At 37.7% G+C, this 15,055-nt stretch overlaps 1 protein-coding gene across 1 annotated transcript in view; it reads left to right on the forward strand.

Moving 5' to 3' along the window:
• The window catches only part of FNDC1 (fibronectin type III domain containing 1), a 134,761-nt gene that overhangs the window by 49,354 nt on the left and 70,352 nt on the right, over positions 1 to 15,055 (forward strand). The window contains exons 2-4 of the mRNA XM_075203560.1: positions 2,030 to 2,224; positions 4,818 to 4,916; positions 11,671 to 11,788. Coding sequence (XP_075059661.1) covers positions 2,030 to 2,224; positions 4,818 to 4,916; positions 11,671 to 11,788 — 412 coding nt within the window. The remainder of the gene's footprint in view (positions 1 to 2,029; positions 2,225 to 4,817; positions 4,917 to 11,670; positions 11,789 to 15,055) is intronic.

Raw genomic sequence — 15,055 nt, forward strand, 5'->3', positions numbered from 1 at the left:
AAACCTGGGCATATCTGGCCTGTAAAAATATGTGAGCGTTGCATTCTGTGCTTTCTCATATCTCATTGTTGAATGAAATGATGTATGCAGCCACTGTTAGCCATGACCTGTCAATCCCTTACACCGTTGCGTATAAGGTGAGTAAAGAGCAGCAACGAATTGTATGTGTGATATATGTCATGAAACAAAAGTCATAATTTGACAGAAGGATTAGCATTCAGTGCACATTCTAAGGTGCAATACTATGTCACAGATAGCAGAAAATGCATGAAAATGTTTAATGAGTCGAGTGTTGTTTTTATTTGCACTCCAATTGGTAAAGCAATCTTTCTTTCTTGTGCCAGTAGATACAGTTCTATCCCTCTCCCCAAATTCCATATCCCCCCATGTCTATTTTTTCTGAAAATAAAATAGATTATTAATATATAACAAAAAGAAACACTTCTATTTTTTGCTTCACTCTCCAACCGTGTAAAAAGAGAAATGTGTTTTGTATTTTCATTTCACAACCCCTATACCATTCCTGGATTTCAACCTTCTCTTCCATAGTGCTTAAAATAAATTCAGGTAAAATAAATATTTGATTTGGGGTCTTTCTTGGAAAATCTTGGAAACGTATTCTATTCTCATAAATCTTCTATGATGTTTTCACCTGAACTGCATCTTAAAATGCTAAGAATCACAGGCTCTGTGAATTTTATCCAACCAACCATATAAACTGGGTTTAACCATCTGTGAAAGAATGTAGCTCGGGGTTCAGATTGTACTGGACAAAGAGACATATTAAGACTTACTCTCAAATCCTTATATATTATATCTGTGTGGTTGGTAGCTTAGTGCTTCATATTGTCTCCTCTTACCAAGAAATGGTAGAATAAACATGGACAAAGGATATGATTCAACTATGCCTTTGTATTTATTTCAGATGTTTGAGGGATAAACCCGCTTCAGAAGTATTATAAATGTGGTATTTTCATTTCTTCTGAGGCAGCAAAGAAAACATTAATTTTTCATATTGGCAGAAAACATTATTTGTTAGACATATCCAACTCGAGGCTTATTTTTAAAATGCTGACCTGACAACTATCGTGAGGATTTTGGATCCGTGTGATCATCTCATTTTCTCTGATCACAGATTTGATGACTTTTCCTGACTTGACCACAAGAGTTGGAAGAATTTACTGACCACTGGGGGCATCGCTGCCCTTAAACAGCAAAAGAAAAATTCTCATTCCATAATAACATCTAGGGCTAGATTTACTAAGCTGCAGGTTTGAAAAAGTGGGAATGTTACCTATAGTAACCAATCTGATTCTAGCTGTCATTTTGTAGAAGGTACTGAATAAATGAAAGCTAAAATCTGATTGGTTGCTATAGGCAACATCCCCACTTTTTCAAACCCGCAGCTTAGTAAATCTAGCCTTTTGTCCTATAATGAATGCAAGCTGATATATAATTGAGGAACAATTTATAGTACAAATAGATGCATCATTACAAACCAACAGCATAATGGAAATTGTAAAGGAATTTTATAGAAGTGTTTGTTAATAGGGACCAGCAAAAATAAAGTATACTGATAATGGACTCCTCTTATTTTCTGGGCCTGGAGTGTAGTGTGGGTATTTTAGCTTATGAAGAAAAAATGCAATTGGAGGTAATACAATATACTCACATGTATTATGATATAATTTCTTTATAACTATCAAATTCAATATTCAGTAAAGTGTTAAGCAGCAAAATGCTATTGTTTTTATTCACAAGAAGATCCAACTTGAGTTTTGCAGTACACAGACACATATGGAAGCTGAAATATGCTTATGTTGATATATATACTGTATATATTTTCAATATGAACATATATTAACCTGATGCAAGTATTGCACACCTTTTTTCTATACAAGCCCTATGTTAGGTATGGCTGCTTAAATGATGTAGTAACATGACCAATGCATATAAATAGGTTATATATGAATGATGCTTGATATTGTTTGATCCAAGTTTCATTTATTTTTGTCTTGTATTTTTTAAGAAAAGAAGGCCCCAAGCAGAACATTTCGGGTGCGAGCTCGCTCCTCAGATGACAGGTCACATGTACCCCAGTTAGCTGGAACGAGAAGTGTACGCAGATTTCGGGGTAATCCTTCCAATCCAGGAGAGAGTACAAGGAGGGTTAACTATGCTCCACTGAAACCCATTGTTCGAAATGAGGAAAATAAACACAGAGGTATGTTAAAATGCAATTACGTAAAGATTATTTCCAGTGAAAACAAAAAATATAATGTTAAATGTCTTGAAGTATTTTCCTTGGTGCTGTTGATTGCCTAATATTCACAGGGTCCTATCCTCTATGGACTTCATTTAGAGTCAGGAGCAAATCCAGCTAAAGGGTTCAAATTGTAATTGAAGGCTACTTATATACTTATGCACAAATACTTAATTTTTTTATTTTTTAAAAAAAAATCATATGAACACTGCAATTGTTGAGCTAAGATGCTTTACCCCAACTCTAAATCTGTCTCCAACTCTGAAATGTTTATCATCTTCCCCCTGGAGTACAAAATGGCTTTGCCAAAATTGCATCTTTTATTTGGATTTATTCCTAACTCTAAATGGAAAATTCAATTCTGAGCGAAGTCCCGTCGGAGTCTCGCGTGATGAGTCTCTGCAGGATGTTAGGGTACTAAAACACTGCTGATATTTGCTTTGCTAAGAATTTAATTCCCCCTAAATGAGGCCCTCTATTTTGCTTATGTAGAATACCGCTCACCCGATTCAAACAGGGAATAGCGGTTGTCGTTGCCGCTGCTCTATTTAGGGCTCCTGTCATTTTGAAATGAATGCTAAGGCACTTAGGTGACATGAATTTTAAGGTTCTAAATAAGGTAAAACAGTTACATGAACCTAATCCCATTTATTTTGTTAATCTAGGTGAAAGAGAGGTCAATTTATGTTTCAGTGGAAAAAATGGGAAGTGTCTTGTAAACACTAGGACACAAGGGTTGTCTACTTTGATGCATGTGCCACAAATGAAAGAGTGACAGTTACACTGGGTTTTATTCTTGCCAGATAGAATGGAGGAATCCAAAGCCAAGTGTATGGTAGTTACAGTTATGTCAAAATCACAGTGACAAATCATAAGGCAAAAGTCACATCATTTTTAAAGACCTTTGCACAGTTGTTGTGATACCATTACAAAGTGGTCTAACAGTCACACAGCCAGCTTGAAATGACCACTGAAATTACCAGAGACTCAGAGGAAGAACTAGTGAGCAGAGAAGCTGGGAGGAGGGAACCAGGGCCCACAGCTCCCTAGTTCCCCTTGCGGCGGGCCCCATTATCTCCATGCACCAATGGTAGTATCGCCCCTGCAGAGGGCTCCTATGGCATGTTTCATACAAGCCATACATTGGACATGGGATATTATTGCACAGTAATATCACAAAATCGTTTAACACACATGCAAAAACTGTAGATTATTGTGTATATGGTGTAAAATGTATAAATGCACAACATGAAACATATTTTGATGCAATAGTGGGACCTATAATTGGATTGACTGTAGACCCTGAATACCTAAATATGACAATGTTCAGAGCTGCAGATATATTACCATAAGGGAAGCTGTAAAGATGAAAAAGATAATCTAACAAATGTCTATAAGATCTCTGCAGCCCAAGTAAGGATAAACAAAGAAAACATGATAAAAAATATTGGCTCCTCTGTTGGAGTTTACTGCATAATTTACATGCAAAAAATTAGGACATAAAAAGAGTGTATATGCTTTCATATGCCGAGCACTCTTAGGATCCGTGCAGGTCGGCAGATCGACACCAGTAGCATAAGTGCCCGACACAGACACTTACGTCCTACTTGAGCCCATAGTTTATCCATTTGTCTCAAGTATGAAAAAAACAAAACTATTGCTTAAACACATAAACAAAAACATAATATGGGCAGGGCCATCTTTACCTTTGTTTTATGTATGTAATTTATGTCAAGATCAACTATATATAGTGCTGCATAGTATTTCAGCACTTTATAAATAAAATAAAATATAATAATAATAATAATAATAATAATAATAATAATAATAATAATAATACTATATGCCTGCATACAGCTAATTACAAGCGATATGCTAATGTAGGAGACCGTCGTCATGGTCATTCACTATTTGCACCTGACTTTCTCAGGGGTATATTTGTGTCTTTTAGCTGGTCTGCACTCTTTTGCAATTGCACGAACATGCCCTTACTGTGCTCTGACTACATTAACATGTCCCTATCCTGGCCCACCAGGCAGAGGCTGGTGTGAATGACAGAATCATGAAAATCTGCATGGGCATGTATTCATGTGCCCACTTTCTGGGCATGAACAGAGCGATTTCATGCACGATAAGCTACGAAAACCAGCATAGTACTCACTCTGCCCGATCCCCGCTGTGAGAAATTTCTATGTGTAGTTACTGATATATTGATATTGATTTACAATGCTTTTGGCTTTAGCTTTAATAGATTTTTATGTAGCAAACATAAAAAGGCATAAAATAAAGAAATAGAGTATAAGATAACTTACTAAAGGCAGATGCTGAACAATTTGCTTGTAAATTGTTGTTTTGCAACTGCTACATATTAGTGATACCATTGCATCTATAAAAATATATGTGATAAAATATTCAAGGTGGTGGCTCAGATGGAAGCAAATAATATGTAGCCACCATTGCAATGATATATTATGATGTTTAGTTCTGCTGCTTTTATTGGCCTTGATATCAGCTATAATTATGCCATTAAAATCCTTTTATTTTTTTCTTGCAGCATCTGAGTCTGTACATGTGGTCTCATTGCATTCAATGAATCCCCAAGGCAAAAGTCAGCCAGTGTATCGGCCAGCTGTTACAAAGCTTAAAATTCCAGGTATGAAGCTTGCTTACTTTGATAACTGGCCAAACAGTAGCACTAAGGCTAAATAATGAAACACAGAACACTCTGAGTTAAAATACTCAAGCGTTAAGGATTACTAGAAAGAAAGTTCAGATTGACATGTGAGTGTAAGATGTCCGTTGCTTTTTTTTTTAGTAGCATTTTTCAGTCTATTTCATTTGATACCCAATGCATGCAATAATAAAACTATGGGGAGATTGGTGAGCCAATGTGGTTTTTAAAATTATTACTTTCAAATTTATCTGTTGAACCATTTTTTAAATAGAATCCTTAAAAAACTGTGTTTACTTGTGGAATAAGACACTTTTTTTTAATGCTTTATAGACCATTGAATGATCAGAGATTCCTTTATTGAAAACAAGGCAAAGATAAATTCATTACAGAACAGTATGGCATATAGATCCCATGCCATGTTAAGATAGTTCTCTCCGTGCACCTAAAATGCATGGGTTATATATCTTTACAAACAAATATTGACATGTGCAGTACATCTTTAAACATTTAAACTTTAGCCTACATAATGAAAATAAAGAAAACAACATACAATTTAGCTTGCCCAGCAAATACTAAAAGTATGATTAAAAAACAATATGAATATATAGAGAATAAAGGACCTGTTTATGTGTAGTTCTCACATATTACAGACACTTGGCAGATTATTTAGTATAAATAACACATCTGTTTTGTAGCTATACCTTGTGTTTTTATGTGAAGTATACAATATAAACCAATTTGGTAAACTCACTGTAGGTTGGTAAAATGCATTCTGTATTATTAAATACAGGCTAAGCGGGTTGATGGAGCTATCAGTGAAGGCTAGTGCTGCAGGCACAGGTTTGTAAGGTCACAGAATTACATATCTCACTGTAAGTTTCTCCCACTAAAGCAGACCCTATGAATTACAAAAGAAGAGGGCAATTAGTTATGTACAACCAGGTTGTGCACCACAAAGTCTGGTTATGGGTAAATTGTTGTGACGCTCAAGCCAAAGATGCTAAACAGGACCCCTTCTATCATATGATATCATTATAGGATGGCTGCATACTAAAAGTATGAGGCCACAGTTTTATTCTTGCATTGTCTATTAGTAAATGAATCGATAAGGCATGAGAAAGCAGGCAATATGTAGCAGATAGGAAACTTAATGTGTTCAGTTCTGAATGTAATAGTATATCTACAACCCGACCTGATCTGTAACCGTTTAGTCCTATTATGATATGTAACTACTCCACTTTATAAATATATTGGATAACAATGAACTACCAACATATTCTTTCATCATATAGTAGACCTTATATGTTGTTTGCGGAATATATATGGAAGAACCTACCTTCTTAAGCATTCTGCTCTTTACTACAGTTTTATATTGTTTTAAGATGTTGTGTTTGATGTCTCTGGAAATGGCTTTAATGCTTATAATTATAATGCTAAGCATTATCAAGAATTGCATTCAATTGCCTGGTTTGCTTGATCCTCACCCACTGCAGGGGAGTATTGATGTCTGATGAACTCCAGGCAATATATTCTCAGACATTCTTTTAAGAAATAGTTTTTCTTACAACTTCTAGGTTGACAGGCTAATGGTAAATAGCAGTGCAGTGTCTACATTTTTTTTATATTCGACATTGAACACTGAATGGACTATTGCGTCATTCAGGATCTGTGCAATAGCTACAAAGAAGCTCTCCCAGATGACCTCAGCTTAAAGGACATTCATTTGAATTTCAATAACAACATATTTCAATCTAGTTTTATTACATGATAGCAAAATGTTATGATTCAAACTTGCCATTGATTTAAGGCAACATTATATTGAGAAACATCCTTAATGATCTTACATTTTACACAATAAATTGGATCTACAATAAGAACTTAGACATTCCACATTTGGATGTAATTTATTTAAGAGAGTTGAATATAATGTAAAACTAATTTAAGTAAATTAAATATTGGTAAGTATAATCAGTAATGTGTCCTATTATCTAGTCAAACATGAAATGACAAATTTGAGCATATTTTATTTTGGCAGCTGTAACATCTTACCCCTCCCCACCAATGTAAAACAGTTTGAGCATGTCTGTACTTCACTGACAAATCTGTATCTGTTTTGTGTTTCTTAGTAGTAATGGATAACATGATAATGGTTGACTGCTTGTGATGAAAACATGTATTAGTGAAACTGCATACACTATAATACAATACATCTACTTGTCCTCTCTCAACTGATCTGCTGTGTAGACCAAAGCATTTACATGTCATCCCAACATGTGTATTCATGAAAAGAATAGTAAATAATGCACAATGCTATGAGATGTATAAACTTCTGTAAATAATATCTGAATAAAAAACAATCAGTGCTCATGTCATAACTTATAAGTGGCGTGTTATGAAATCGCTTCAATGCTCATTAGGAACGCTTGAGTTTTATAAGGAATAATGCGTACTCTGGATGTTGGAAGCCACCTTTGACCTGTATAATAGTACTGAAGCCTACGGGCCTAAACTTATATATACTCACAGAACGCCTTGGGATTTAGAGTAGGGAGTGTGGTAATCTAAAAAAGGCAGCATATTTTATACGGGAAGGCCATGGCCTAGTACGTCAAGTTGATAACATATGTGGGGGTTGCAAAAGTTTGCCCATTCTGATGGGAGAAGCTGGGTGGATCAGGAAGTTCCTAGTCAAATTTGCCTATATGCACTTATGAATCTTTTGTACCTCCTTCATACAAAGATGAGGTTTCACTGAAATGAGCTTCAAGCGGTAGTGACTGCATTTTCAGGTGCACAGCTGAGTTCTCCTACTGCAAAATGACCTACTTTGATTTGGTTATGTGGAGGTGTTGTTAATCTGGAGATGTTCTATACTATCAGTGGCACACTGTAACAAGTAGCTTTTAGTGCTGCCTCTCACCAGCTCCCTACACCGTTCTCAATAAGAACGTACCTTCTCTTCATCTTTGCTTATTTGCTACCACATCTGTCTTCTCATATTCTTCTTCAGTCTTCATATCCACTCAACATCAACAGCTTCCTTGTGGTGCAATCCTGGGGGTCACGATCTGTGGGTGCATCACCATGAAACACATCAACCTCTTGCAGGGGTCCTGGTAAAAACACATTTTGCAATTGCCATGCAGAATTGTGGGAAAGTTACTTTTTAGACACACAAATATCAATGTAAGAAAAATAAAAAAATATTAGAGTACACACATTAATTAAGAGGCTGGCCCAAGAGTGCAAGTAGGCAATATTTTCATAAGAAGATTTTACTTTTGATGATGTTTGTATTCTGTAATGGAGAACACACTTGTGATAAAATCATCCTTGCAGACCAACATAAAAAGTGGAATTGGGTATGTGATCCAATGTATGTACTCAGCAGACAAATAGCCATATGTGATTAAAAATGCACTACTCCATGGGCTATTATACCCAAAGCACATTACTGATTTTCCGTTATATTTAGAACACCATGGTCTGATTAGTTTGTTTTTCTCTTGTGCAGTTGACCTCTTACAGGAAACCAGCATTTATTTTTTTTTACAAATAACAACAATTGTGTTTGAACCTTTAGTAATAAATTACCAGTCAGTTACCCATAGCAAACGATCAACAATAAGCTATGTTTAGTCTAGTACTAGATAGACCAATGAAAATGAATGCCTGATATGATTGCTGCAGATTTGCATTTTTAATTTTACCTGGTCTCCCCTTTCAATGTCTTATAACAATAAGTACAGAAATATTCTGTATCCTTATTAGTGATGTTCAAAAGAGTCACAATTCAATTGTTGAACCAATTGGGCAAACCAGTTCTAAAATTCATATTCTCACTTACACTTCTGAATTTGTTTAAACCAGTTTAAATAATTGTCAAAGTTGAACAGGATTGACACATTTGACAGTTCCTGTTAAATTTGAATAATCTTGGAGATTTTTTTTTTATTGCAAACAGTGACCTTTGAACACAAACCGCGATCCTCGAACGCAGACTATGAACACAGTTGTGTTGGCAGTTTGATTAAAAAAAATATTACATGCAATAAAATCAAAATAATATTGATTGTGTTTAAATTTTGTATTGTGAAAAAAAATCTCTAATTTTATGAAAATGGGTAAAGAGAACCTTGAACAGCAAACCTAAAAATTTAGAGGTGAATGTGAAACTGCAAGTTTGAATTGAGGTCCATTTTTACCACAAACATGTTTGGGGTTGCTGAACCAGTGAAATTTGATAGATTTTCAATCCAGTCAAGATTTGCAGGCGACTCAATTCCTAATAAGCACACACTTAAACTTAACTTACAACTCACTGTTTTTATGATTTTGCAGGGATTTCAAAATCTCCAGGGTTTTTTCTTTTTAATGAGTCCTCTTTTGATCTTTTAAGGCAAGACTCTAAACGTGATCAAGAACATTGGTTCACTTAAAGACGTTAGTGTGGGCAAAAGGCAAATGTTACAACAGTTGGCTCCATGTCCTTTGTACAAAACATGTAGGGCCTGATTCATCAAGGCACGTATCTGCCAATTTTGAGTGTTTCAAACGCAAAATCACTCTATGCATGCCCAGAGCCGGCATATACATGAATGCAGGCCTGTTGCCCATGCGGCAGTGTATGCAAAGGACAGGCACTATAATGCCCATGTTCAGGGAGTGTCCTTGGCGGGGAAGGGACATTTTGCCGTAGGCAATTTATAGTAGGGGCATGCCAAACACGCATACAGCCACAGCCCTATCCAGCTTTACGGTCATAAAAGTTACTTGTTTTACTGATGTATCTCTTACACCAGCTCTTGGGTAAGTCTAAGTTCAGCCAGTGGGCTCGGCGGCATTGCACCTGCTGGACCCGTAGGCTCTATACTGTTAAAAGAAAGAATTTGCATGGGTCCCTCCCTCCTAACGATATTATCTTTTGTGCTGCCAGCCTAGTACTGGCAGTTGCAAAATCCGGGAGTCCCCCCGATTTTATGATAACGAGCACTAGACAAGCCAGCTGGGGGTGGTGGCACTATGGCACTATAGCAGGGGAACCAGCAGCGTGGGGTCCCCTTGCCATAATGACGCACAGCCCCAGGCTGTTCAGGACAGGACTGGAGCCCCTCGAGAGTTGGGGTCCGCAAAAAAATGTGCTGTCTCCCCCAGGGATACCCAGCACCTTGCTGAAAGCACTATGGCTCCTCCCACACCACTAGGGGATTGGTGTGTGATAATAAAGTGTAAAAAAAAAGAAAAAAATGTTTAAGACACTATTTTAGTTTGTGGAACTACAATTCCTAGCCAGCTCGGGCAGCCATTAACAGTCTGGGCATGCTGGTGCTTGTAGAACTACAAACACCAGTATACCCATGGCAGCCAGGGCATGTTGGCACTTGGAAACCACAAGTGCCAGCATGCCTTGATACCTAGGGCCCACTGAGCCATGTAGTACCACAAAGTAAAATCTGAATTTAAAACACATACCTCTTTTAGACCACAATGTTTTAATAAAAATAAAAAAATTGCCTAAACTAAAATGTAAATAAATCACACTCCTCGTTTAAACCACATAATTTTGTAAAAAATAATAAAATCCCAGAAAAACTTACTATATGTTGTCTTCATCTGTAATGGATCCAGTCTTGTTAGCTTTTAATCTTTAATCTAGAATCCATAATAAAAATCAAAACATTCCAAGGTCCTGTCGGTGTCCCAAAAAAATCACATCCAAGGTCCTGTAGTTTTTCATTTAAAAAAAACAAAACAAAAATATATTCCATAGGAAGTGGAAATCTTCTTTTCTTCTTTCTTGAAGAAACCCAAATAATCCTCTAGCTAGTGCTTGGCAAAATAAAAAAACAGCACAAAGTAATCTTTGTTCCTCTACGGAGGAACACGCACCAGAGAATTAAATATTGAAAGGTGCAAGGTCTATTTATAAGCTGGAGGGTTTCCTGAGAATCTTCTTAGCTTACAAATGAGTACCTACTGCTGTTTTTCATAAACTCAGGGTCACCCCTTCCCCCCTCCCCCTGATTTTGCAACTACTAGCAGTAGACTGGCAGCACAAGGGTTAATATTGTTAGAAGAGGAAGACCCAACGCATTTTTTTAATTTCTATCTTTTAACACTGTATAGAGCCTGGGGTTCTGGTGGCTGTAATGCCACCCTGCCTGCTGGTTTTGCAGGAGCTGACAGGTATGCACGGGCATGCATCATCCTGTGTAGTAGAGCCCAGCAGCCCTGCACATGAATTCAACAGGGCGTGTGTCTTGAAATCCGTGCCTTTATGAGTCAGTTCTGTAGTGTCTTGCAACTGCCAAGATACTGACGCACTACTTGACCAATACACCCTGAATAAAACGGCTCTATGTAACAATCAACAGGTGCTCTGTATATAATAGATCATTGGCACTTTGTAATGGCAGGAGCAGTTGGCTAAACAGGAGATACAGATGGTTCTCACATGCCACGACAGGGAACAAACAGAAACCTGCTACACTGACAGTGTATTGTGGATGAGAGAATCAAGCAGATGCAAATGCTAAGTAATGACTAATAATGCTTACCAATAAATACATTGGCTTATTATATTTCCTTTTGTTTGAATGAAACCTTAGAGAAAATTAGTATTGTATCATTAGCACTACGTACATTATGGAACCTAACAGAAACATTACATTGTGGTTGGCTTTATTATGCTATCTACTTTTGTGTATTTTTACCATGAAATGTATTATTTCAGAGGATGACTACCTCATGGAACTCAAGGAGGTCAGTGTCAGAGTCCTGTCTTCGCAGTCTGTTCTAGTCACGTGGGAGGACCCGCTCTATGAAAAGTCTGGAAAGGTTGGCTCAAACAGGTAACCTATTGGGATCTGAGCATATGTGATGTGAAATGATGTCAACATTTATATGCCTAACATTAGTATCATATGAGATTTCATCTAATTATACTTGAATTCATAGTTTTAGTTTGTTTTGTCAAACTCAGAAAGCACCTACTGTGGTCACCTGATCCATCCGGGTGTCAGCTTCCAACTACTAAAACATACCATTGTGGGAAGAATAAACACTTTGCAGATCATTTATGAAGCAAACAAGGTGAAACATTATCATCATCATCATTTATTTATATAGCGCCACTAATTCCGCAGCGCTGTACAGAGAACTCATTCACATCGGTCCCTGCCCCATTGGAGATTACAGTCTAAATTCCCTAACATACATATATATTTGTATGTGAACAAATGCACCATTGCCATTCCACTCATTCCACATTTTCATGGTCTGACTCATCAGATGCTTTGCACAATATTTGTGGATGTTTGGATTTATTTAACCGTTAAATAACTCATAACATCAAAATTAGCATAAGGCTGTCTTTCTTTCAAGTGTTGCAATCTCTCTGTTTGAAGCAAAAGCCATCCTACTGAAAGCATCAATACCTGCCACCAAGTTAGTGGTCATTTTGTAGCCCTTTAGAGGTTCTGTGGACACTAGCAGAGTCAGTCACTAAACTGAATTGTTTCCTCTTTACCCATTGCAAATCAGTGGGACATGTCCTCAATTTAATATGAACTGTTTGGACAGAAAAAAACCAATGCCGTCATGTTGCATTTAACAAAGCAATGAGAAAGGCAAGTCAGATGCTTGGTTGCATAGGGAGAGGAATCAGTAGCAAAAGGAAAGAAGTAATAATACCACTGTATAGGTCATTGGTACGGCCTTCAGAACTGTGTTCAGTTCTGAAGGCCATAGGAAGAAATTTAAAATGGTCCTTTAAACCAGGGATTTTGATTTAAATATAATCAATTTTAGAGTCTCCAAATTTTGTGTTATGTGCCAATGTTCTATACTCCAACAAACATCATCATCATCAACATTTATTTATATAGCGCCAGCAAACTCCGTAGCTTTTTACAATTGGGAACAAACAGTAATAAAACAATACTGGGTAATACAGACAGAAAGAGAGGTAAGAGGGCCCTGCTCGCAAACTTACAATCTATGGGACAATGGGAGTTTGATACACAATGGCAAGTGCTACATCATATTGCATATTTTTCAGCTAGAATACAAAGAAAAAAAGTATTGAGTGAGTTGTATGATCAGTCACACAGCAATGCTGGTCACAGGGTTATTGTCTTGTGTTAGCTGTGTAGAGAGTTGCAATAAGGTAACCTAGGGAGATAAAGATGGTGGTTGAGGAATATTATAAGCTTGTCGGAAGAGGTGGGTTTCCAGAGAATGCTTGAAGGTTTGAAGACTAGAGGAAAGTCTTATTGTGCAAGGGAGAGAATTCCCCAAATTGGGTACAGGTTGAAAAAAGTCCTGTACCGGGAATGGGAGGATGCGATGAGAGTGGAAGAGAGACACAGATCTTGTGCAGAATGGAGATGTCGGGTTGGGAGATATTTTGAGACAAGTGAGGAGATGTATGTCGGTGAAATTTTGTTGGTGGCTTTTTATGGTAGTAGAAGAATTTTATATTGGATTCGTTGAAAGGCAGACAACCAATGTAGAGACTGACAGAGTGGCTCAGCAGAGAAAGAAGAATTTGCAAGGAAAATCAATCTAGCCACTGCATGCAAAATAGATTGTAGGACTTTGAGCCTGATTTTGGGAAGACCAAGGAGCGAATTGCAAGAGTGGATGCGGGAGATTATGAGAAAATGAATTAAAGTCGGCGCCCAGAGTCCCTACGGTACCTGGGGGTCCACATCACTAAGGAGTATAAGCATCTCTTTCACACAAATTACACTCCCCTCATTGACTCTATCAAACAAAACCTCATCAAATGGGCCACACTTTTTATCTCCTGGTATGGAAGCGTTAGTGTGATCAAGATGAATGTACGGCCTCTAGTCTTATACTTATTTCAGACGCTCCCCATAACGGTCCCGGGCCGTTCTTGGCCTCTCTTCAAATCATATGTGGCAGATTTATTTGGCAAGGGAAGACGTCATGTCTAAAAAAATCTTATCATCGGATCTTATCAATCTTGTCCTTGAAATAGAAAGCAAGGTCCTGGGCACTGATGGTAGTTGGAGGGTTTGGGGTGGGATGGTTTAGAAGAGATTTAAATGTGTTAAAAAGGAGGTTGGGGTTAAAAGCCTGAGCATAGATGAGAGAGTGGAAGTATGTTTGTTTTGCAGTGTCCAGAGCATTTTGATAGGAGTGGTAGATAGCACTATATGTGATGAAATCATTAGAGGCACAAGATTTACGCCAGTGACGTTCTGCTTTGTGAGAGAGTTTTCAGAGATTTTGTGTTACTTTAGTGTGCCGCGGTTGACAGCAAAGTCTACGCGACATATGAAGAGTCACTGGAGCTAATTGATCAAGGGCAGTTTCTAGGGTTTGGTGAAAATGAGGAACTGCCCTATCAGAGGAAGAGAATGTAGATATTGGGGAGAGAAAGTGTTGAAGAGAGGTGGAAAACTTTTGAAAATCAATAGAGTTAATATTCCTCTGGATATGTGGAGGCTTGGAAGAGTTTAACAGCAGGGAGGGTATAGAACTTGGGGTGAGTGAGGAGCTAATAAGATGATGATCTGAGAGGAATAAAGGAGTGTTAAGGGAATCAGAAACTAAAAATAATGTAGAGAAAAGAAGATCAAGCTCGTGATCATCCTGATGAGTGGCGGATTTAATTCACTGGGAGATGTCAAGCGTGGAGGTTAGAGAGAATAGTTTTGAAGCAGCTTTGGAACGTGGAGTAGCAATGAGGATGTTAAAATCACCCATGATGATGGTGGGGATGTCAGAGGATAAGAAGTGAGGGAGCCATGCAGAGAAATGTTCAAGAAATTCTTGGAGTGGTCCATGGAGGTGGGGGGGGGGGGGGGGGGGGCAAAGGTCACAAGAACAGAATGGGTTAAAAATCGGAACAGTATGTACTTCAAAAGATTTGAATGTGAGTGATGGGACATTTGGTAAAACTGTGAATGTGCACTGTGGGGAGAGCCATGGTAATCAGGTTACCGATTACCACAATTCCGACAACTGGGATTCCTACATAAAAAAAACCCGATGGCATAAGAAGACGAATGAAATAGGAGCAGACTTAACTGAAATAATACGAGGGAGATGTCCGATGGCAGCGCAGGCTGACAGGCGGCGATTCC

Source organism: Mixophyes fleayi, chromosome 3 (assembly GCF_038048845.1).
Source record: "Mixophyes fleayi isolate aMixFle1 chromosome 3, aMixFle1.hap1, whole genome shotgun sequence".
Lineage (NCBI taxonomy): Eukaryota > Metazoa > Chordata > Amphibia > Anura > Limnodynastidae > Mixophyes > Mixophyes fleayi.